Source organism: Perca fluviatilis, chromosome 6 (genome assembly GCF_010015445.1).
Source record: "Perca fluviatilis chromosome 6, GENO_Pfluv_1.0, whole genome shotgun sequence".
In the NCBI taxonomy this organism is placed as follows: Eukaryota; Metazoa; Chordata; class Actinopteri; order Perciformes; family Percidae; genus Perca; species Perca fluviatilis.
Window position 1 is genome coordinate 32,171,868 of NC_053117.1, and position 23,695 is coordinate 32,195,562.

Here is a 23,695-nt window from a genome sequence, read left to right on the forward strand (position 1 = left end):
AAGGTTACCTTAAGATGTTTCTCATTCCTCCTGGAGCTAGACATGTCATCATCCAAGAACATGAGGCCTCCCCTCAAATTCTTGGTAAGTGTAACTTCCTAACACGAACACATGTATGAAATCAGAGGACAAACTTCACCATCCTCCTCGTGTTTCCCTGAAAGACTAATGGAAACATATAAATTCATAGATTATAGGCTTTGCATAATTTATCCCATGTCTACTCTTGGGCTGAGAAAATCAGTCTTCATATTGCTTATTCATTATGTATCAGTCTATTAAAGAGAGACTTATTGATAAATGAGTTCTCTCTTTACTGCAGTTTTTTTTGAGAAACAAACTAAATACATGAATGTAGAACTTGTAAATCAGATCTTGAAAACCACATTTTATGATCCCCTCAATATAAATTACTTGTCAATTCCTGTATTAGCCATTGTAATAAATAACCTAGAGAACATTCATCTTTTCCAATAATCAAATGCTACTGAAATTTATTAATTGTGAATTTTTTTTAAATGAAATCTCATAAAATATAAAGCTGACTGCCAGTGTGGTCTATCAGATAACATTGTAATAGCTTGTAAAGCCAATAGTGGCTAGCAGGCAGTAAACACGCTAGCAAATTAGCTCGCTAGCGGTAATGCAAGCTCGGCTATCCCCGACGGTTGCCTAGCTTAGCAGGTCGTAGTGTTCCATTGTCTCCCGCTGCTCGTTTCCCATTTCCTACCAACCATCAACATCGGATTCCTTTATCCATCATAACGGTGGTTTCCCAAGCTTAACCATTGGTTATTATTTTATATGTTGACATAGTTATTAATTAATCAGAAACCATGATTTTCCTAAACCCTAATTAAATAGTTTTTGTACCTAAACTTAATCAAACCTCAACCATAGCAGTGTCAGATCATGTTTGGAGGGCAATTACAAACAATGTATTTTGTATGTTTCATTTTGAGGACTTGTTAGTTTAGCATATATTACATATATATTACAGGGCTGTGTCCAACCATATCTACATTATTATATACTAGAAAGGCAGTCAGAGAGCACAGACCTCGGCTAAGGCCATGCCCTATCACAATTTTAATCCAGTGTGAACTTTCCCAGTCAGGAACTCATTTTTTTGATTATTCCAGCACCACATGAATGCCACACAAACACCCTACTGTATCTTGCAATTAACAAAAAGTGAAAAATAATATGTGTATCCAACCCGTGAGTTGGATCCGCTCTAAAATGTAATGGGTTCTTCCTTGGCCCATACTACACCCTTCCAACAAGTTTCATGAAAATTCCGCCAGTAGTTTTTCTGTAATCCTGCAGACAGACAGACAAACTGAACCGAAATCAAAACCTCTTTGGCGGCGGTAATAATCTTGGGGCTAGGTAGTGTTGGCCAATCAGTTTAAAGTAATGCTGGTAAATAATGTTAAAGCTGCCTTAATCGATTATTTTTGCACTACGGGCCAGAAAACAAGCTGGAAAACAAACTGACAAGCATGCAGTCCTGACAAGTTGTAATCATTAACATGTTAGTAGTTAAAAACATTATCATTCATTTGGAGTCGAATGTCACACCATTGTTAATACACTCTTCTTTTAGCCCCTGTTTGGTCTTCAAAACAGACTCGCTCTTTAGCTGTTTGATGCTCCACTATTTTCATCAACTAGTCGGGTGTTAATTATAATTTAATCCAATGTTAGTATAAGAATTACAACATTTAGAAACCTGTAAATGAACAAACACAACTTATAAGACCTCCAAAATTAATTTGTAACAAGCCTTGTACAATTAAGTGATCACATCATCAAGTACAAACATGAAAGTTCAGAAAACACATCAGAAAAATAGACAACAGTTATTTATTCCCTTATACAAACAACTATAGGATCCATTTAAGGCTTTGTGAGACAAGTGATTGAAGGCACAAAGGGGTGGCAATCTTGTTTCTTGTTCTGCGAGTGGCCCAATGAAAAGCAGAACTAATTCAGCATCCACGAGGTGAAACAGGTCAGCATCAATCTCTTCAGCCAGAGGCAGGAGCTCCGTGAGATTAACATTTACACTTAAGTTATTTATACATCACTCCCGTCCTGGGCAATAGTTATAGGAGAGGAGGAGAGCAGTAAAGAAAAAAAACTTGAGGTAAAAGGATGGTAAAGAAAAAGAGGATGAATGGCATAGATATTCCAACACATTGAAAACAACAAGCATAATGTGAATTCCTAATATAAAACAGTGAAGGAGTTAGTTCATCAAAGAGGAATAAAGTATAATGGTAAAAAAATAAAGCCCACCTCAACCTTACAGACGTGCTCTCAGGATTAGTCAGTCCTGAATTGTGAATGGTATCTGATTTTGCAGCAAACCAAAAACATGAACATCAAATCTACATATTTACAAAATGGTGCGCTCTGGGTTGCTTAAAGATGCAGTAGGTAAGTCTTATAAAAACAGCTTTCTGTCATATTTGCTGAAACCTACCCTATGTTCCAGTAGAACTACATGAATTATGTAAAATAAAAAATATAAAACTCCTCTGGCACCTCCTACAGCCTGTAGTGCCATTGGCAAAATTCCACCGCTCCCGGTCGATTTTCTCCAATCAGGGCCACAGGGGGTGTCTATCTGCCTGTCAATCACTGCTCAGGCACGTACACGCATATAAGAGCGTTCTCCCCGCGCACAAGCTGCAGAAAGGTTTCCCAAAACTCGGGTGAATATTGGAGAGGTTTTTCAGAGGTGGCGTGAGCTGCGGGATTTTAAAGATCTGACGAACGATGCAGATGTAGCCACATTTCCTCTCAACCGGTAACATAATTGCGATGAATGATTTATCTATCACTTGGTTATTAGTAGTCAAAAGTCCACAAAGCTACGTTGGTGAGGATGATAGTAACGTTAGCACAGTGGTCGGTCAGATATGATGCTGAAATGGCTAACGGTAGCCTGCTAGTTAGCATCGTTTTACTGTTGGTGAGTAAAGTTAACGTTGTGTTAGTGTTTAGTTATTGAACATGTTGTCTGACATGCCGGCAGTTCTGTCAAACTCCGTTGTGTGGGAGGGGCTTAGGAGACGGTTTGGGCTGCAGCAGAAAGGGGGGATGGACTGAGAAGTTGTCGATGTTCAAATTTGTTGGCGAAGTCCTGGATCTTCACAATCTTACCTACTGCAGCTTTAATTTTTATTTGCAAAGTCACCTAAGCTGTCAGATAGATGTAGCAGAGTAAAAAGTACAATATTTCCCTCTCAAATGTAGTGGAGAATAAATATAAAATGGCATGAAAAGAAAATACTCACGTAAAGTACAACTACCTCAAATGTGTACTTAAGTACAGTACTTGAGTAAATGTACTTAGTTACATTTCATCCCTGATCGTATTTGAAACTGCAAATGGGACCTAAAACCATAAATGTTTGTCGTTTTTGTCCTAAATTAATAATGCACAGCTGTGTGACACTTAAACTGCTGTTTTGAATTTAACAATATCCCTCAGTAACCTTTGCTTTCTGTGCAAGCTAAATTTGTAACCTCACCATTAAATTGAATTTCTCGTGTTAATGAAGTCTTGTAGATCCCTCCTAATTAAAACACGTTCAGACCTTTCAGAAACAGCCTCGTCAACTTGTTTGAACAGCTGAGGCATGGCAAGATGTCGATGCACATTAACTTGAATTTGCAGTACCCCAATAATGTAACGATTATCATCTCATCAGTAGAGATTCATGCGCCTCAGCTACAGCATGCCTGAAAGAGAAAACTGGTCTGTGAGGTCGACTTTAAGGCTGGTGTCATTCTGTATTTTTCCTATTAAATAAAACTATTATAGAAAAGACCAAAATCAAACAATGTATCCAATCCTCATTACTTTCTGACTTTCGTCCTGTGTCTGTGAATTGAGATAAAAATTACTACATTAAGGTCAGGGGAGTTGCGTTGTCACGTCAATAATAAACACTTGGTTAAGGTTTGGTGACGAGGTGGTCACGCTTTATAAAAAAAAACTATGTTGACTGTTGGTTGGAAACGGAAAACAGCGGTCTCCAATGTTAAAGTCCAATGTTTTGTGGACAAATACATATACTCCTCCTGCCAACATGGACTTTGTCGCTTTATAAAAATGTGACCTTATTAGCCCATTTGCTCCTGTCATAATTTCTCTGACCGCTAAAGGGCTTTGTCACTTGTACATAAACATATTCTTGTTTCTTTAATGTCTCCGTTAGCAAGATGTTAGAGATCAGTGGTGGAAAAGTAACTCAGTACATTTACTTAAGAAATGTACTTAGGTACAATTTTGAGGTACTTTACTTTTCATTTTATGCTACTTTACATTTCTACTCAACTACATGACAGATGCAAATATTGTACATTTTACTCCACTACATTTATCTGACAGCTTCAGTTCCTGCCCGACCCTAGATCAGGTACCACTGGACTAAACTAGATAACTGTATATGAAGAGAGACCCCACGATATGATATCATCACAATACTTATTTCACGGTACAATATTATTGCTATTTTAAACATATTGTGATATTCTGTTCTTCCAACTTCAAATTATGTCCTCAAAAGAAAACTTTGTCAATATTTGTTTTGTCTAAAAAGATACATTTCTCACTTTGACAAAAGAAAACTCAACTGCACCATCTAGTGGACTGAAAAAAACTACTATTCTAGTACCAAAATGTTAAATTCTCATGTGCAATTTATATTATAAAAGATCGATACATGGGGCCTGTGTGTCGATACCGTATTGCCATGGAAAATATCGCGATTCTATGTTGTATCGATTTCCCCCATCCCTAATATTAAGTATTTAAAACTCACTCCACCTCAAGCAGCTACAGCAAAGGCAGATAGGCCTGGCCCATATATACAGGCCAATATCTCTCTCTCTCTCTATATATATATATATATATATATATATATATATATATATATATATACACAGTAGTGCTGTCAGTTAAACACGTTATTACCGGCGTTAACGCAAACCCATTTTAACGGCGTCAATTTTTTTTATCGGAAGATTAACGTTCTTTTTGGCATAGCAAACTTTATAGTTTTTTTCACGTGCTGTTGCAACAACTAGTAACGTTAGAAAAACTACAACACACACCAGATCTAGCTAGACCGGAAACAAAACAACGGGCACGCCGCACACACTTGTTTGGACTTGCGATCCGGCCAAAGAGTAGTGGGCTAACGTTACGTTTTGAGTGGATGGCGACCGCGAGACGCCAAAATGGATGCCAATAAGATTCTGAAAATGAGAAAAAATAATTGGACAAAAACAAATCTAGGGACATTTAGAATAGATAAAAATGTAAGATTAGTTGCGAATAATTGCGAGTTAACTATGACATTAATGCGATTAATTAAATATTTGAATCGTTTGACAGCACTAATGTACAGTACAGTATACCCACTACAATACGTTAGACTACACCACTGAGTAAATTATCTATATACTTCTTCCACCACTGTTAATGATTAACCACCATTCCTTAAAAGTATAACCATAACTTGCCCAACACACACACATACACACACCCTTTCTGGAGCCAGCTGTCATGGCCTGTGATGGAGCATTCTCCTGAGTTATCATGAAGCTGAAAGGCCCAGAGAGTGGTCAGCATGAATGTTTGCGGCTACTGTCGAACACAAATTGGCTCCGTGCTTCAGGAGAGAGTTGAGACTGTTCCAGATGAAATGACCTCCATCATGACAAAGCATCAATCACTGAGAAACGTCTGTAAGATGTGGCTGCCCTTTTTTTTTTTCCAAACCGTGCAGCTGTGGAAGAAAGAAAGAACGAAACTCTCCATTGCAGAAGCAATAGTGTAAAAATACACAATTACTGTAAATGGGTTTTTATAAAGATTGCATCTAGAGTGTTCTGGCTCTTGATGAATCTTATGCTTCATAAAAAAGCTGCCAATTTTTTTGCATCAGAATTATTCCTCTGCTGTAGTTTAGTAAACAGTATCCATGCTTTCTGTCACTGTCATTACCTGTAAAATGACATGTGCCTGTGAAGATTTTTCTGACTTTTGTCTGACAGTTCAAGAATTAGCTTCTATACGTAGTTTCCTGCTGTTAAAACTGCATTTCTGTCAAAGTGTCCATATTTCATATATACTGTGGTAGAGCTGACCCACTAAATAATCAGAAGTTATTTATCATGACTTAAAAACTAGACTTTTAATCATTTAGAACCTAAGTTCGAACACAGGTTTTGCTATATTGGTTAGTCTTGCCTGTCCAAATCCTAGTTTCTGGTAGCCTGGGAAAACCCTGACGAACTTCGGGCAAATTTGAGATTTGCTCTGCAAGTCAGTCTGGCCAAGAGCCCATTCAAGCCCATTTCCAATTTTTCCAAATCGAGGCACCAATCACAACCGTTGAGGCGGGCTTTAGACAATGACGATAGCGCAGCGATGGCAAGCAGCTTTTTGTTTACATTCATCATGATGGCCACCGAAGCGCAGCAATCCGTTGATGCCGCTGTAGCTGCTACGTCACCCGGATCGTTGGTCTGATTGGTTGAAGGACTATCCAGAGGCATTTGAGCGGCGTCCGTTGGTGACTTTGGAAATGGGCTGTGAATGAAGCTTGCCCAGACCCACTCTCAGTTACAACTGAGAAGCGTCTGGTGTAAACCTGGCTAAGTTTCTGGTGCTCCAGTCTTCACACTTAACTTTGTTCACTGATGACATGAGAAACCGTACACATCTAGTACTCAATGCAGATGTACAATAAGAAACCGTTAATGGCCCAAATTATTTACAGTTGCAGTGCAATCTTATTTTTTCACAATAAGCTTCTGTTCCATTATCATTCTATAACTTTGTCCGAACTGCTGACATTTAGTGCTAAAGTTACTTCTATGGATACGGGGAACAATTGAGTACATCTGTACAATCCACATAAAAAAATAAGTTTCACAAATGTATTTATGATGCACACATATAATGCATGCATATATTTAATATTTTTAATAAATGTAGTAGAAATTTGGTTTTGGGTTGGGATGGGGGGGTTGTTGAAAATTAGAATTGGAATAAAAAACATTGTTAAAAAAATAAATAAATGTAGTAGAAATCCACAAATATAAATGAATATAAAACAAATAAAAACAAATTTGGATGTAGTTAAATTTATATACAAACTGTTGAGACTTATCTGACAGAAGTAAAATGCGAAAAGTTCTAAATAATTTGAATTAGCTTCAGTGAGTTATGTTTGCTCTTGAATTAACCTGTGGGTTATCAAATAAAAATACAAGTGACTTGTTACTGTTAAGAGACATAGATGGTTCCTTGTTTTATTCAGGCAGAAGTGTAAGACTTGAGCACCAGAGGCAATAATCTGTAGAAGAGACGTGAGTCATTTCAGCATCTTTTAATTATAACTCATTTGCATTTAAATGCATCAGATGTATTTAAAGCACCCAGCAAACATGCCCATTTTCATTTCAGCTTCTCGCATCTGAGAAGTTCTATCATATTAGAAGTTTGGCAGCTTGTTGTGTATAAATTATAGCATGAATAAGACATTGTAATGCTCAGGCATAATCATTCCAAACGAGTGCCAGGAGTAGACTGATTCCATGAATCATCCATTTGAGAGCACAATTTAAGCTTTTTTTTATCTCACTGAATAATACATTCAGCTTTTCAAACTTTTGTAATTGTTAGAGTAAAGCCTTTTTTTGTCAGTGGCTCATAACCAAATGACTGATTACAGCAATCAAGAACCAGGCAACAGGGCATTACATCCTCAACGGGAAAGGAGAGGAGGTCCAGTCTAGAAGCTTTATCGACTTGGGCGCGGAGTGGCACTACATCATCGAGGACGACGTGGAGACGCTGCACACTGACGGACCTCTGCATGACCCCGTGGTGGTTCTGGTAATAATACCTTCTTCTCTATCAAAGCTTATAAGCTTATATTTTAATTCATTCATCGAAAGCTTATTTGCTTGACAATGAGCACTGTATAAAAGGAGCAGGTCAGCCATCCAGTTCAATTCCCCCCAACTCCAGTTATTCTCATTAGTTTTACATCACTAGATCTTAATTAATGAATCATTAATCAATAAATGAATTGCAATTATACCCTTTTTTTATTATTATTTATTTTTTTAAGTATTAAAGATTCTGAATGTGTCTGCTTGAGACCTAAAACTTGCCAGGCCACAAAGATGATTTGGCAAGATTTTTTTTTTCTACCAGAGGATATCAGGCAGCAATCACACTCCTGCTTTTAACTACTCCTCTGATTGGGAAAGTCACAGATACAGTGTAAGTAGGAGTCTGAGCATGCAAGGTTTTCAAAACCAGCAGTACAATCTTTAAATGAAATCCAAAATGGACAGGCAGCCAGGGGGTTGTTTGGACCACAACCATCTCAAAACTCGGCCTTCATTTTGATCACAACTACACACCTGTAAAGAAAGAAATATAAACTCCTTGCAGTTACTTAAAATTGCCTCTGTGATAGTTCCAGCCAGGGTGCAATTATCCGGGGGGGATGCACATAGGATTTCCCTCTTTCTGGTCCGTATATCCCTGTCCCTGTTGAATTATTTTTAGCCCCGTTGGGGACAAAATGTACCATCCCCCTCCCTCGAAGTGATCAATGCTACTTCACCAATAGACCATATATTATTTACCTAAAATAGAAGTATTTTAAACTAAGTAAAGCGCTGTAACGTGAACCAACTGCTGCTCGGATTTAAACTGCTGCTGGTAGCCGGGACACCGGCTACCAGCAGCAGTTGTTTAGCCGCCAACAGGTTAGTGCGAGTCGGGTACAGGCACCGCCAGATGACAGCCCTTACAGGGGCCACGGTAGTTGAGTTTAGCCAGAAAAAGTGAGCGTCATGCAGCGATGACAGTTAAGTTTAGGCACCAAAAGACTAGTTAAGTTTAGATAAAAAGACTGTGGTTACAACACTCCTAAGTAATGAATGAGCGTTTCCTGGGTGAAAGTATTTTGTTTTCAAGTCGCTCTCCGATTTGAAAGCACTGTCTTATGTTGACATCATATTGTGCTATTTCATTTTGAGATTATTTTCCATTGAATATTGAAGTGCATAAATAAATGTTTTGGCATGGCTGACCACTTTGTCAACAACACCAGCGTCGCTGTCACAGCTGGTAAACAAACTCAAATAATTGCAAATACTGTACTTATTTTCATTATTGCGTTGAATAATAGATTACATGTCTGTCAGTTTGTTTCTCTTTTTGTTTAAGAGGGCACCATTATATGCCTGTTTTGTCTTGAATGTTCACCTTGAATTCAAAGCTGTAATTAATTGATTTGCTGAAAAGGTTTCTGTTGACTGAGTGATTGAATCGGTTCAGCTCTAGGAAAACTAATATAGCACCACATCGCTCATGCCAAAATGATTTTCTATGTCAAGTCAAATCAAGTCAATTTTATTATAGTCCAATATCACGAACCACAAATTTGCCTCAGAGGGCTTTACAATCTGTAAGGCATACAACACCTTCTGTCCTTCGACCCTCACATCGGATAAGGAAAAACAGACAGACGTGCAGTTGAGTCGTGTGTACAGAACAGACCAGCATAATGAAATTACAAACAATCCCTATGACAAAATGATATGTAGAAAGAGATGTTGTTTCCCTGTGTTAAAGATCACAGAAGACTAACATGAAATGAAATCCATATAATTGGAGCATTTAGTCACTTTTGACCTTGATTACAGCAGTTTCAGTGAAGAGAGAGAAAATGTGAGCCCCTGGATAGCTCACCTGGTAGAGGGGGCACCCATGTATAGAGGTTTACTCCTCGATGCAGTGGCTGCAGATTCGACTCCGACCTGCAGCCCTTTTCTGCATGTCATTCCCCCTCTCTCTCTCCTCTTTCAAGTCTAAGGCCTAAAAATGCCCAAAAAATAATCTTAAAAAAAATGCATAAAATACTGAAACACCATATGAGAAAACAGAAAACCTTCTTCTTCCGTCATATCTTTACTCTTTAACTCATCACTGTTTTCGAGAAAAGAGGCTCTTTCTGAAACCGTCAGGTCAAGTCTGAATAAAGCCATGACATTCCTTTTACACTGAATGATAATAAAAGCACTTTAACAGATGGATAAAGCCATGTTCAATGTCTAAAAAGGGCTCTACTAACTAACTAGTCAGTGAAATGGAGCTAATGACAAGAAGACCTAGATTTGTTTCCAGTGAGATATTATTGAGTGTATATAGTGACCAGTGTTGCCACAGTTACTTTGAAAAAGTAACTTAGTTACTTTACAGATTACTTGATTTTAAAAGTAACGAAGTTAGATTACAAGTTACTTTATTAGTTACATTCAGTAACTGCCGACAACACCCCCACAGCCTCAACATAAAAATGACAACCGGTTTACTGTGAGGCAGCTCGGCATTGCCAGTAGTAGGGATCTGGTTTATTATGGCACAAAAGAGAGCCAGTCAACGGTGTTTAAGGGCAGCATTTCCTCTACAACATACTGCCCGACCAACTTCTTCAACTCTTCCCCCACTTACTGGTTTTGCACCGAAGTCCAGCTTTTGTTGTTTGGGTGGTGGGGGACCTCCTTCTCTCTGCTTCGCACCACCTGGTGGGAATTGCTCTGTAGGTTTGACTGCAGTGCTGCGACTCCAAATGTTTCTTCACATTTGACATAGTGTTTTTGTAGCTAGATAGCACTTTGTCGCCACCAGCACAGAGTGTACAACGAACCTTAATATTGCCATCTTTAGCTGACGCAAACTCTAAATAGTGACTGTATTTTCAGCTACACAGCGCGCATCTCTATCCTCCCTCCATTGTTGTTTACGTTTGTGTCGCTGCGTAGTACACTTGAACTGTCCACATGCTAAAAACGTGACTTGTCGCATATGTGACATCACTCCCAGAGACACAAGAAGAAAGCAAAAATATATATTTTTACTAAGGAAAATGACAAAAATAGTAACGCACAGTGACTTGGATAAGTAACTTTAAGCTGATTACTGGTTTGGAAATAGTAACGCGTTATATTACTCGTTACTGAAAAAAGTGGTCAGATTAGAGTAACGAGTTACAAGTAACGCGTTACGTGGCATCACTGATAGTGACTTTGCTGTTGTAGACATTAGGCTACTGTTGCTAGTCTAGAAACTACATTTAGTTAGATTTAAATATAAATAAATTTGAATTCTGTTCTGAATGTATTCTTTATTTTAAATAATAAATTTTTTAAAGCAATTATTCAGAAATTCAAAAGAACCGATGAGAGTATTGATAAAGAACCTAACCGATAAGGAGCATCGATAAGAGTAGTATTAGTAGTAGTAGTAGTAGTAGTAGTAGTATCGATAATGCTCTAACGGTACCCGTTCCTAGATATGGGCTATTAAACCAGTTGTAAAAATCCTACAGCATTCAAACCATCGACTTACTGTATAAATGTTCCCCCTAGGTCCAGACAGAGTAAAATTCTTAATTAAACCATAGCAAGCAGCAGACAAGCACAAAAATCTAAACAAAACAAATTGTCAATTTAACCCCCGGCACTTATAAGTGTAGAATAAGAACTAATCTTTTTTTCTTCTCTAATAAAATTATTTCGACCCTTAAGTGGAATGTTTTCAAAAGTTTTCTTTCACTTGTGCTACAGAAGTAATTAAATGATAAAGGTGGAGAACTGACAAGAAGAGCTTTGATAAGATTATGAATTTATTTTTGTCGTGTTTCTCTTTAATGATCTGTCTGAGGTGTTGTATCGTTATTGGTTAATGTCTTTGATACATTTACATTTTAATGAAGGTTCTTTTGAGTCAACAGGCTTTCACTCAAACACACACACTTCACTTTTATTTTTTTACACATTATTGTTTTTTTCCCACAGGACATCAGCTCTAATTTCTTGCATGTCATTAAATTGCCATTCATGTGCGAGTTGAACTCTTCATATTATGACAGGGAAATAATTACAGACATTTTGTTTCAAACATACTGAGGAGAACAGCAGATAGACAGAGGTTAATTTACAGTTTTCCTATGGACAGTATTATTCTGAAAAGCAATCTAATGAGCAGAGGAGCAGGAAAATAGTTTTTGTTTTTTTTTATGGAAAGTGCGATCTTGTGGTTTCCGAAAAAAAAAAGCTTTTAAATATGAGTATTGTGCTTGTTTGATGAATCATTCAGATAATTATTCATATTTAATTTAGCAGCAAGTGGAGGATACAAATAGATTACATTGTTACAGTACGAAGCAGATCTGTTTCGAAAATGAGATCAAATGTTATATTCATGAGGCTTTCCTAATTCTTCGTTAATACGTGATGTAACTCAGTCATCATTGGTTTTTAGTACGTCGTCTCAATTGTTGAATTTGAGATTCCATTACCCACAAACCGTTAATTTCTGCTTTGATTTGCCTGATGGATTAATAATGATAAGAGATTACATTTTTTTAGTAAATGTTGTAGGAAGAAGTCATAGCAAATGATTTCATGTGAAGTTCACTTCATGTAATAATCAAATCAATAGATCAATAACATGTAATATTTGGGGAAAGCCCCAGATATTGAACAACAAGCCAGATAAGCTTTCCTGCTAAAGTCTTATCTCATTTACAAACATAAACACATTTTCTTCTGCAGCTCAGTTTTCTGAATAAGTGACCGAACAAAAATTCACCTGGGAAAAGTGCACTTTGTATGTCAGTTTATAGCAAGGTTGTACAAGTTCACATTTCACAAGAGCTAGCTCAAAGTTCAGTTCACACACAGATTAAAATAAACCACGTTCAGTTCTTCCTTTTTTTTTTTTTTAAATGAGCTATTCTTTTTTTGTAGAACCTCCTCCCATCTGTTCCAAGCCACCCATGATTGCCACTCCCCACTTCCCAAACTAAATTAATTACGGAATCTGTACTGATTTGTTCATAAAACTCCTTCAAATGTTCATGTGAACTGGCTTCAGCAGCACCGGTAGCTGCGTTGTCTGGATTGCCAATTGCACTAGCCATTCACGTTCATTAGTTGCAAACGGATACGTTCAGTTCACCGTTCACCAAAAACATGAGCACTTTGGCACATTCATGCACAACACTGGTTTACAGGGTAGTTAGCAAGTCGGCTGTAACACAAAAAAAACTGCTTAAAAATGTTCTGGCAAGTGCCATTTCAGTCAGTTTAAAATACTGTTGTAGTCTTAACACCATTCGTTACCTCAGCATTCTTGATTCAGTCACATATAGAGTTCCATACTTTAACCTTAAAGGGAAAACAAAATGTTATTTTAGATCTTCAAAGCTACAAAAAATTTTTTAACAGTCTGGGTAGACAGGGTGCATCTGTGCTGCTGGATAGTAAAAAAAAAATGATGTCATGACTTTTCCCTTAGGGTTTGTGTTGGGGACACTGTGTGACCGAATCTCTAAGTGCTGCACAGCTAATTTGTTTAATATTCGTGATCATCACATGTGCAAGAAGTTTTCATTTAGAATTGAGAGAGAATATGTTTCTGTAGTCAATGCCCTAGGGGGTTCAGTCTTATCTTGTCTGTGAACGCTCCTATTGTCTGTTAATTCCCTGCAATGTCTTCAACCAATTACCCTTAACGCAATGTAATAGTTGTCACTGAGACTTTGAGTCGAAAAATTGGATAACGCAAATAATGTAAAATGCAATTTTTCTTCTATCTCTTGAAATTCAATGTAATGCATTTATTTGCACACATTTGCGCTTTGCAAATGTCATACTGCATTGAGGATGCTATAAAGTTGTTTCTTTCTTCTCGTGTTTTGCAGATTATACCCAAAGACAATGAAACACGGTCTACTTTGATGTACAAGTACATCATCCATGAAGATTCAGTGCCTGTCAACAACAACAATGTGATCCAGGAGGACACGTATGAGTGGGCTCTGAAGAGCTGGTCTCCATGTTCTAAGCCTTGTGCCGGAGGTAATGAAAAAATTACCATCAAATTAAAAAACAGAATAGAGAGGAATAAAATTTATGTTTATACTTAAAGTAAACTATTATTTTTCAAGAAGAGAAGGGATCTTGCAATTCTGAAATTATCACAAGGCAATTATTTTATCTTTCATCACTAAGATCAACCTGTAAACGCTGTAGAAATAGGGTTCACATTACAAAGTTATCTATTAGCAATGTGCACTTTTATGTCCGAATATAAGAAGTTTTCTTTTTTTCCTGGAAATACATCTGAAAAAGTGGGGTCGTCATATATTCGGGGTCTAGACTTTCAGCTTTTCAAGTCGCAGAGGCTGGTTTTAGATCATAAGGGACGTCACCCGTTTCAACAGCCAATAGCTATAAAGTTTAGAAATGAAATGATCCATAATCCATTTTATTTTAATGTTACATGTTAATGTTATTTTAATGTGTACAACAGCTGGTCGAAATGGCACAGCCTCAACAACCGCCCAAAAGCAAGGTAATGTTATGGTCAAGCCAGATAGAGAGAGACTGAAGAGAGAGAGAGAACAAAGCAAGGCAAGGCAAGGCAGCTTTATTTATTTAGCACATTTCAGCAACAGGGCAATTCAAAGTGCAAAGCAGTGAATTAGAGAAGAGGCTGCTACCAAGAGATTGACAGGACAGTGTGTGATTACGTGACTGAAAAACTGAATGATGGGATGCCCATTACCAGAGCAGACATTCAGCTGAAGGCCTTGGAAATATTTACCGTTAATTTAAATGTGACACTTTCATCTAAAAAGATATTGAAAATATTATTTTATTTAAAAGATGTGTTCATTCAGTGTGTTTTTATTAATTATTTTCAAATAAAATTATTTTCTTTATGAAAATAAGATTTGGTCTTCAAATAGTATTTTTCCAAAAATGAGTCTTGAAAGAGGGGGGGGTTGTCTTATAATCAGGGTCGTCTTATATTCAGACCAACACGGTATTTGATTAGCCAGTGCAGCAACTTGCTGTATGACGGTGAATAGTGTTGGCCAAAAGTAGAAGTTCCGAAATGTTAAATGTTGCCTAAACACAAGTCAAGAAAGTCTAAAATAGGCAAAATTATAACTCAAATCTGAAGCTGTCTGAAAAATGAGGAATATTTTTGTTGTAAAATCATCCGATCCGGATTGTTCAAATCCTATCATCTACTGGGTTGACCCCTGTGAGTAGATTCTGAAAGCTGGGTTCAGTTCACAATATTCTAAAGGTTTAATGAGACACACAAGGATATACATATTCTCTAACAATCGCTCCATTCATTTAGTTGAGGTGTAGTAAGATAAGAGAGTCAGGATGGGAGGAAGGATCCTCTCAAGGTCTGTTCACACAGATAGGAAAACAGTGTTGTACTCTAGGTAGTCTCACTTTGCCAGACCTTTCTCCACAGCACTGCGTAGGAGGGTCTGGCTAGTCCACGCAGCATTCTGGGAAGGGAAAAAACATGCTCTGGTTTATTGGCATTTCTTTATACCAATCACATTGTCATGGGCAGCACTAAGCACCAGGAAAAGCCACGGTGCCACTGCAAAATAGCCTCAGAAGGAACTTGTTTTGGTGGAACGTGTACGTTCAAAAGTTGTTTTAGCCGTGCAACAGAAAACTCAGATTGGACAGATAGTCTAGCTAGCTTTCTGGATTTACCCTGCAGAGATCTGAGGAGCAGTTAACCATAGTCCTCATAAATCCACCGGAGTTAAAAATTCCAACACAATTTCCGACGGCAACGGAGCAATCCCGGAAGTGGAACGTCGTGGATGTAGACTACACTCTAGAATACAAATAAAATGGATGAGAATGCCTTTCTTCAAACTTCTCATAGAATGGACCTTTTTTACAGCAGACATGTTGACTTGTCATAGTAGGAAAAGCACAGCCGGAATTGATAACCTTAACGATGATTCAATTCCATCAAGTGTCCCAGTTAGCTGTTTCAGTGAGTCAGCATGCACAATACCAGGGTCTCTCCTAAGTGGAATGCAGCCATCATTAATGGTTTTGAATACACCTGTGCTTTTCCTACTATGACATGTCAACATGTCTGCCATGAAAAAGGTCTATGGAATGTAACATTATTCACAACACTTATAGAAAGTATTACTTAAATTCTTTCACAGGGTTTCAGTACACCAAGTATGGATGTCGAAAGAAAGGAGACACCAAGATGGTCCATCGAGGCTACTGCGACGCCAGCAAGAAGCCAAAGCCCATCCGCAGAATGTGTAACCTTCAGGACTGCACACAGCCTCAGTGAGTACAGACGTCCCAACTTTTCACAGGAAAACATACTGGGCTGTTTTTGAAAATGGTGATTAGATTCAAATTGGGATTTAGCTGCAGTCTATTAAGATAAACATATTCAAATGGATTTTCAGCATGACTTGAATTTGAATTATCTTCTCTTTAACTGTAGTGTGTGTGGTAAAGTGGGAATGGAGACAAAATAAGCACTTAAAACCCCAAAATTTGTTCTGTTTCATCTAGATGTGAGATAGATGGTTCACTGAGTGATTTCCCTTCCATCTTTTTTTTCTTTTTCGTTTTGTCCAACCACTTCATGTTTTGGCTCAAAACCTTTGAGTTGTAGAAGCAATTTATTTTCCCCTTACATATGTCAGTATAGGTGACACCTAAATAAAGTGGATACAATTATCTATCATTCTATATCTCATTATATTGCAATCTTGATGTGCATTGAGATACAGTAAATATCCTGGAAAACCAATGAAACTGTGAATATACAATAATCAGGTGAGTGTCTAATTTGGCTAATCCAGAAAATTGAATACAACGACAAATTAAAGTACAACATTATATTGCTGCAAAATCATATAAAAGTGACCATAAAGAAGTCCAGCTCACTAATTTGCAACTTTGTCAATAATGATGTTATAAACCCAGATATATAAAAGCATAGGTACCACAGTACATGGTAAAATCATTGTCAAATTATATTGTCTCAAGGTAAACTGTATATTATTATATTGCAGTTGTAAGCCTTGCCTATTTCACATAAACTGTCATAAATCTTTAACATATTGTGTACATCTTATCAACTCCATACAGTCCTGCAGAATTTGCACAACTCAGTGGGCGTACCTCATTTTTGCAATTGCACACAATTCATTCTTTAAGCCTTAAAAGGACAGCTTTTCAAAATGTGTTTTGAATCACAGATGCAAGTTACCATTTTCTTGAAGGGGCAATGAAGGGGTACTTGAAGGGGTATCGCACTTCTATAAAGATGTGGGGCTTGTGAGTGAGATAAAAGTAGAATGATTAGAATTAAAGCAGCAAAGGCCGAGATATTTCACACATACTCAAAGTTGTCTCGGGCTAGATCAACACTACTACATTTTTGTTTAAAAATCTTTTGCTACATTTACGCCTGATGTCCACACTATTCCATCGTTTCAGAGCGCTTAAACCAAAGACGTTTGGAAATGCTGCTGACCCCGTTTTAAACTCAGGCGTTGCGTTTTAATCTGAACGGGCAGAAACAGAGAACTTTGGAAACGATGACACAAACAAATTGCAGACGTTTCTGACCTTGTTGTCGATGCTTGCAGCTGTGGTGCATTTAAATTCAGCATTTTATAATGCTACTACTGCCGTCATACACAGGAGGCAAGCTATTATTAGAGTAATCTGCAGCCATTCCTGTGTCCAGTGGCATTACCAACACGCGCATGCCCAGTGTACGTGAATGGTCTGTGAAATGCATTTTCAGGAGGGTTAGTATGGAGGGAGATTAGTTCTGAAACGCTGCTAAAATGCTCATGAGGACAGAAATTGTTTTTGTCTTAAAACACCGGTTTAAAATGAAAACAGTAGTGTGGATGCAGCCTCAAAGTTGTCACTCTCATGCGTCAAAGGCAGGGTTTCCGCAGGGTCTCAAAAAGTCAAAGTCTATTTCTAAATCTAAATTTTAGGCCTTAAAAGTTCAAATTCACTTAAGTATTGTGTTCTAGGTCTTAAATCATTTTAAACAGGTATTCATTTTCCAACGTCCATGTAACGCATACCTCTAATGCTCATTAAAATACTTTTTTTTAATTCCGTGGTGTTGTAGTTCTCTTTCGATAGTTCAAATATAATTAGCTGTATATGTACAGATTATTATTATTACTGTCGCTTTTTTAAAAATTTGAATACATTTATTTACTTAGCAAGTACTTTTGTGACTCTGCATTTTGTTGTACTTTAATGTTGTGATATAGGTCTTAAATTTAATTCATAAAGGTCTTAAAAAATCTTAACTTTGACTTGTTGAAACTTGCAGAAACCCTGCAAAGGACATTTGCATAAAGCTGAAGCTCTCTTACCAGCACCAGAGATAAGAATCACCAGGGTGTTTTTTGGTTACCTTGACAATAAATGGCTGCTGAGTGAAGACCTCAGCATGTATAAAAGTCCCCTTTTAACATTTCTATTATTTAAATAGCTCATTATGCAAATACTGTATATCGTTTCCTGAATCTGAATGTTGATATTGTTGCCCTGAAGAGCTGCCAACCTTCAAAATGTTTAATTATTTTGGATTTTAATGTGGTATCCCATGATAAACTAAATGCCGCTTTAGAGGTTGTTGTTTTTTTCACCCTGATAAGGGATTTTCAGCTTTTATTTGGAAGAATAGTTAAAATAATGTGTAAGCAAAAATTTAGGTTTTTGAGTGCCATTCTAAGCCCAAAATTCATGGACAAGGTGTCATGAGCTTCTGGGAATTTAGACCAGGCAGAATAGAGCTTTAATAGGCTCGTTCGAGATGAGCCAGGTCTGCGCAGAATCGATCACCGGGAATCGCCGCCCAATGCATGCCGGTTAGATTTGTGTCCGACTTGATCCCGACTTGCTCTGACGTCATGCACACGTGGGCAACGATAATCTCACGAGATCAAGGCGGCCGCAGTTCTGAGACGCAGGCAGCGCAGTTGCTTTTCACCAACTGCAAGAGCCAGGTGGACCCAGGGCATGCTGGGAAACACCGGCCTCTCAGCTGATCTAACAGCTGATTGGTTCAGAATCGACTCAACATGATGACGTTTTATATAAACTTTTTATTGATTTTGAATCAGAAGGATTTTACCTGCGATTTTCTGATTTAAAGGCTTATTCTGTACAGAACACATGTTGTGTGGCTGATAGTTACGTTTAGAAGTCAGAGAGACTAAATCTGTTGAGATTATGGATCATCTTTGTTGGTAATTAAAATCAGCAACAGATCGCATGTAGAGCATGACAGCTACTGTCATAATAAAAACAAATGGAGAGTGTGTAGGAGCTGATATAGGGGTCTGATAACATTTTATTAAATCAGAATTTGACCGCAGTGTTTCTGTCACTTCCTGTTCAGCCTGAAGGCTGCTGGAAACGGCTGAAAACTGTCCGACTTGAGAGGAGACTTTTGTCACCACCCCTGCTGCTGCCGCCTGCTCTCGTCCGCTTTACAGGCGAGGCGCAGTTCATCTCAAACAAGCCTAATGTTACAACAAAAGGTCTCCTGAAAACAGCAGGCAAAAATACAAAACAGGGACAGGAAGAATTCCAAAAACAAAATATTAGGAACACTAATAGACTAAACAGGTAGACTAAACACACAGACACTCCTAACGGAAAATAATGACCTGACAACAGACAAGGGAAACACAGAGACTAAATACAAGAGGTAACGAGCAAACAAGGGACAGGTGATACAACAGGTGAAACACATCAGGGCGGAGCAGATAATCAAACAGGTGGGAAACACAAGACAGGAAGTCAAACAAGACAAGACTAGGGAGAAAAACAGAGACTACAAAATAAAACAGGAAACAGAAACATACAACCATGACACAAGGACATGGCAACCACGTTTTTGGCCCATGTGAGATACTTTGTGTGTTAATAATACAGGTTATTGTTCTGTTTAAAAGACATACAACATACTGAATGTATGTGTCTAGATTTGCATTTTGTAATTGGCTAATAAAGGTTTAATTAAACTAATCAGAACAATCACATTCTAATTAGGAACAAGAAGTGGAAAAGTAATTTAATCTTTAAATTAATTACTCACAAGGACCTGTTATAATGATTAAAAAAATAAAGACCAATGGGTGTTAAAATTATTTAAAAGCGATGGCAGCTGGGTTAGAGACGGGACAACGGAGTGAAATGGCCTCTTTAGCAGCTACACTTGAAACAGTAGCAGGGATGTGAAAGTTTATTAAAAAAAAAGAAGTAAAATCAGAGGACATTAATGTGTTGGCTGAGGTCATGGAGTCTAAAGTCAGGGCCATGACAGAAAAGGCCTGCAGGTGAAAGAAATGGATGCATAAGCTGATTAGTGGTGGAAGCTGTAAAATGCCAAGACATCTTAAAAAACTGCAGCTAATATCTTCCATATTGAGGCATGAGGCAGCGGCTTCTTCAGTTAATCAGCTAATTTATTCACAGTGAAGACCTCAGATAGTAAGCTAATGTTTACCTGCCGGCTTTTTGGTAGAACTTTAAACCAAAGATAAGAGAGAGCCGAGAGATCCTAAACTGCTGTCATCTGATGCTGGATATAACATTCTTTCTCTGCTGTTTGGAAAACTTTTTTTTTTCTCTTTGTGACTTTGAAGTTGTGATCAACTTCTCTTTGAGATGAACTGAACAATAAAGGCAAATATCTCAGGGGTAGGTCTCTTTTTGTGTTTCAGCCTTTTTTTTTTTTTTTAGGCAGAGACTGAAGAAAAGTTTTATATAAAAACAACCATGCCTTGTGCATCGTAATGGACAAATTTAACTTTATTGTAATAGTGTGCATGAGACTTTCCCACGCGGAAACTCCAGTGAAGATAATTACCTCTTCTGAAGATTTCATCCTTTTTTTTTTTAATCCTCCTGGGGGTAAGGTGCGTAGTCATGGAAGGCTTGTATCATGTGGACGCGGATTGCTATTATAATGGTGGATTTGCTAGGCGCACGCTCTTAATACATCCATGGGCGCACGCCAAGGAGCGGTTCACAGCCGAGGAGACCGACGTTTTTCTTTTTGACAAAATGTAAATAAAGAAATGTCACAAAAAAAACATACTTTCCGATGTTTTGGGCTCACTCTCACTGAATCACAAGGTTATGAATGCATGGTGATATTTTTGCAATGTAGTCGAACATTAGACCGAGATTACCTCACTATAGCTCTTCTGTCTCTCCTCTCCCGTGCTGCTGCTGGGGCATTTGGGTTAAGTGGCATCGGCACATGCAGTTCAACATCACATCTCCTTAATCCTCTAATATTTCCTCCTTTATGTCATCAACACATCCATGATTCATGGAAATGTGTAAAACAAGGTCATATTTTTCCTTGTATTTATGTATGGTTTGCAAAAAAATGGGAACTGCTGGGTCCGTGAGATGAGAGAAGCAAAGTGTATGCACACTCTACATTACGGCCAAGCATGTGCCCTTAAAATAGCATCTGAATAACGCGCCACTGACTTTAGACTAGCTTTTTCCTGGTCTGTGGCGGAATTGTTTTCTGAAACTGCAAAATAGCACCAGTGAACGTTTGCACTGGAACACGCCTCCTCATTTTGCTGAACCGCCCCCGGGAGCGCAAGTTCATTCCCTAATTTACCGACATGAGTCTGTGGAGGGAAAAGTCTGCTGTGCGTCGGGTGCAAAATAGGAATGATACATGCGTGTACAAAGTCAATTGCGCTGGGTGCAAGTTAGGGCCCATTGTATTATTTAAATTTACAGTAATACACTGGCTGCAGTGTAATTCCCACTTTTTTTCTTTAGTTTCCTACAATGCATTGGTAGTAACAGTAAATACCTGTAATCTGTAACATTTGCAGATAGTACTGTAACATTATTATTTTCTTCCAGAATGCATTGCCATTTACAGTATGATCCTGTAAAACATTAAAACAGTATGATACTGTGAGATTTTAGCTGTAAATTTACATCAAAGGTTTACAGTGTTGTTATGTGTTCTGGAAACATTAGGAAGTGGCCAAGTAAAACTACTTTTACTGCAGATCTAAGAATTTTTAACATCATGATGGAGCATTTTTCAGTATGAACTACTGCAGTTACTTGAATGGGTATAAAAGTCTGGGATATATACACTACCGTCCAAAAGTTTTAGAACACCCACATTTTTCCAGGTTTTTATTGAAATTCATGCAGTTCAATGTCTTATTGTACTCTGAAATGAAAGAATAGAACAAATGAAAAATTTTAATTAAAAAAGAAATCATGGAATCAATTTATAAACCAAAATGTATTCAAATTTTTTTACTCATCAAAGTAGCCCCCTTTGGCAGATATAACAGCTGAACACACTCGTGGCATTCTTTCTACAATGGAAATCAAATATTCTTTAGAAAGTTTTTCCCAACTCTGTTGCAGAAGTTCCCATAAATGTGTGGCACTTGTAGGTTGCTTTGCTTTAACTTTTCTGTCCAGTTCATCCCAAACCAGCTCAATGGGGTTTAAGTCTGGTGACTATGCTGGCCACTTCATGTTTTTAAGCTTACCATCTTGTTCTTTTTTGCTAAGGTAGTTCTGGCATAGCTTGGACTTATGTTTTGGGTCATTATCTTGCTGTAGGATGAACCCCTGACCAACTAGGCGCATACCAGAGGGTACCGCATGGCGCTGCAAAATGCTGTGGTAGCCGTTTTGGTTCAGGGTGCCTTTCACTCTATACAAATTACCGACCCTGGATCCAGCAAAACAGCCCCAGACCATCACGCTTCCTCCTCCATGTTTGAGAGTTGATGTCACACACTGAGGACCCATCCTTTCGCCTACTCGACGGCATACAAAAATCCTGCGTGATCTGAAGATTTCAAATTTTGATTCATCAGTCCATAGCACCTTCTTCCAGTCTTCAGTAGTCCATTGACAATGTTTCTTGGCCCAGGCAAGCCTGTTTTTCTTATTCTGACGTCTTAGCAATGGCTTTCTTGCTGCAACTCGACCTATCAAACCTGCAGCTCGAAGTCTTCTCTTTACAGTTGAAACTGAGACTTGCTTATTACGACCACTATTAAGCTGTGCTTGAAGCTGTTGTCCTGTGAGCCGCCTATCACGCAAGCTGTTGACTCTCAGAAACTTGTCTTCTGATTCTGTTGTGGCTTTGGGTCTGCCAGACCTCTTCCTGTCAGAGTTTCCCCAGTTTCTAAGTGCCTTTTGATGGTGAAGAATACTGTACTCACTGACACCTGACATTCTTCGCAATTTCTCTGTAGGAAAGACCAACATTCTTAAGTGTTATGATGGTCTGTCTCTCTTCCTCTCTTGTTAATTGCCTTTTTCCTGCCATTTTTATAGCAACAGACTACTTTCTGCAGTACAATACGGTTCAAATAATGCTCACGAGGGTACGGTACCACAGGGTGTTCCAACAATACTTTTATACCAACAGAGGGGGTTGTAAGTAATCCAAACAAATTGGAACACCTGTGGGAATTGGTAGCGCCAACTTTCAAAGCTTGATCAACCTCCATTGCTGCAGAACAGCTTTACATTGTTAACCCATTTCTTGTTCCCTTTTTGTAAAATACTGAAATGTACATTATTTTTCAGTTTTGGGTAACCTTACTTTTTTTTTTTAACCTCAGGCAGTTCACCACTTACCTTTGTACCATTTCAAGCTATTCATTGGACTTGCTAAAATTTCAATAAAAAACTTTTGGGGTGTTCTAAA

The 23,695-nt window shown here is 38.0% G+C and overlaps 1 protein-coding gene across 5 annotated transcripts in view; it reads left to right on the forward strand.

Annotated features, from left to right (window-relative positions):
* The window catches only part of adamts3 (ADAM metallopeptidase with thrombospondin type 1 motif, 3), a 176,959-nt gene that overhangs the window by 139,292 nt on the left and 13,972 nt on the right, over positions 1-23,695 (forward strand). For 3 of the 5 annotated variants that reach the window (XM_039803991.1, XM_039803992.1, XM_039803994.1), the window contains 4 exons: positions 4-84; positions 7,764-7,927; positions 13,821-13,977; positions 16,125-16,257. In XM_039803991.1, the coding sequence (XP_039659925.1) occupies positions 4-84; positions 7,764-7,927; positions 13,821-13,977; positions 16,125-16,257 (535 nt within the window). The remainder of the gene's footprint in view (positions 1-3; positions 85-7,763; positions 7,928-13,820; positions 13,978-16,124; positions 16,258-23,695) is intronic. The other 2 variants (XM_039803993.1, XM_039803995.1) reach the window with 1 other exon arrangement.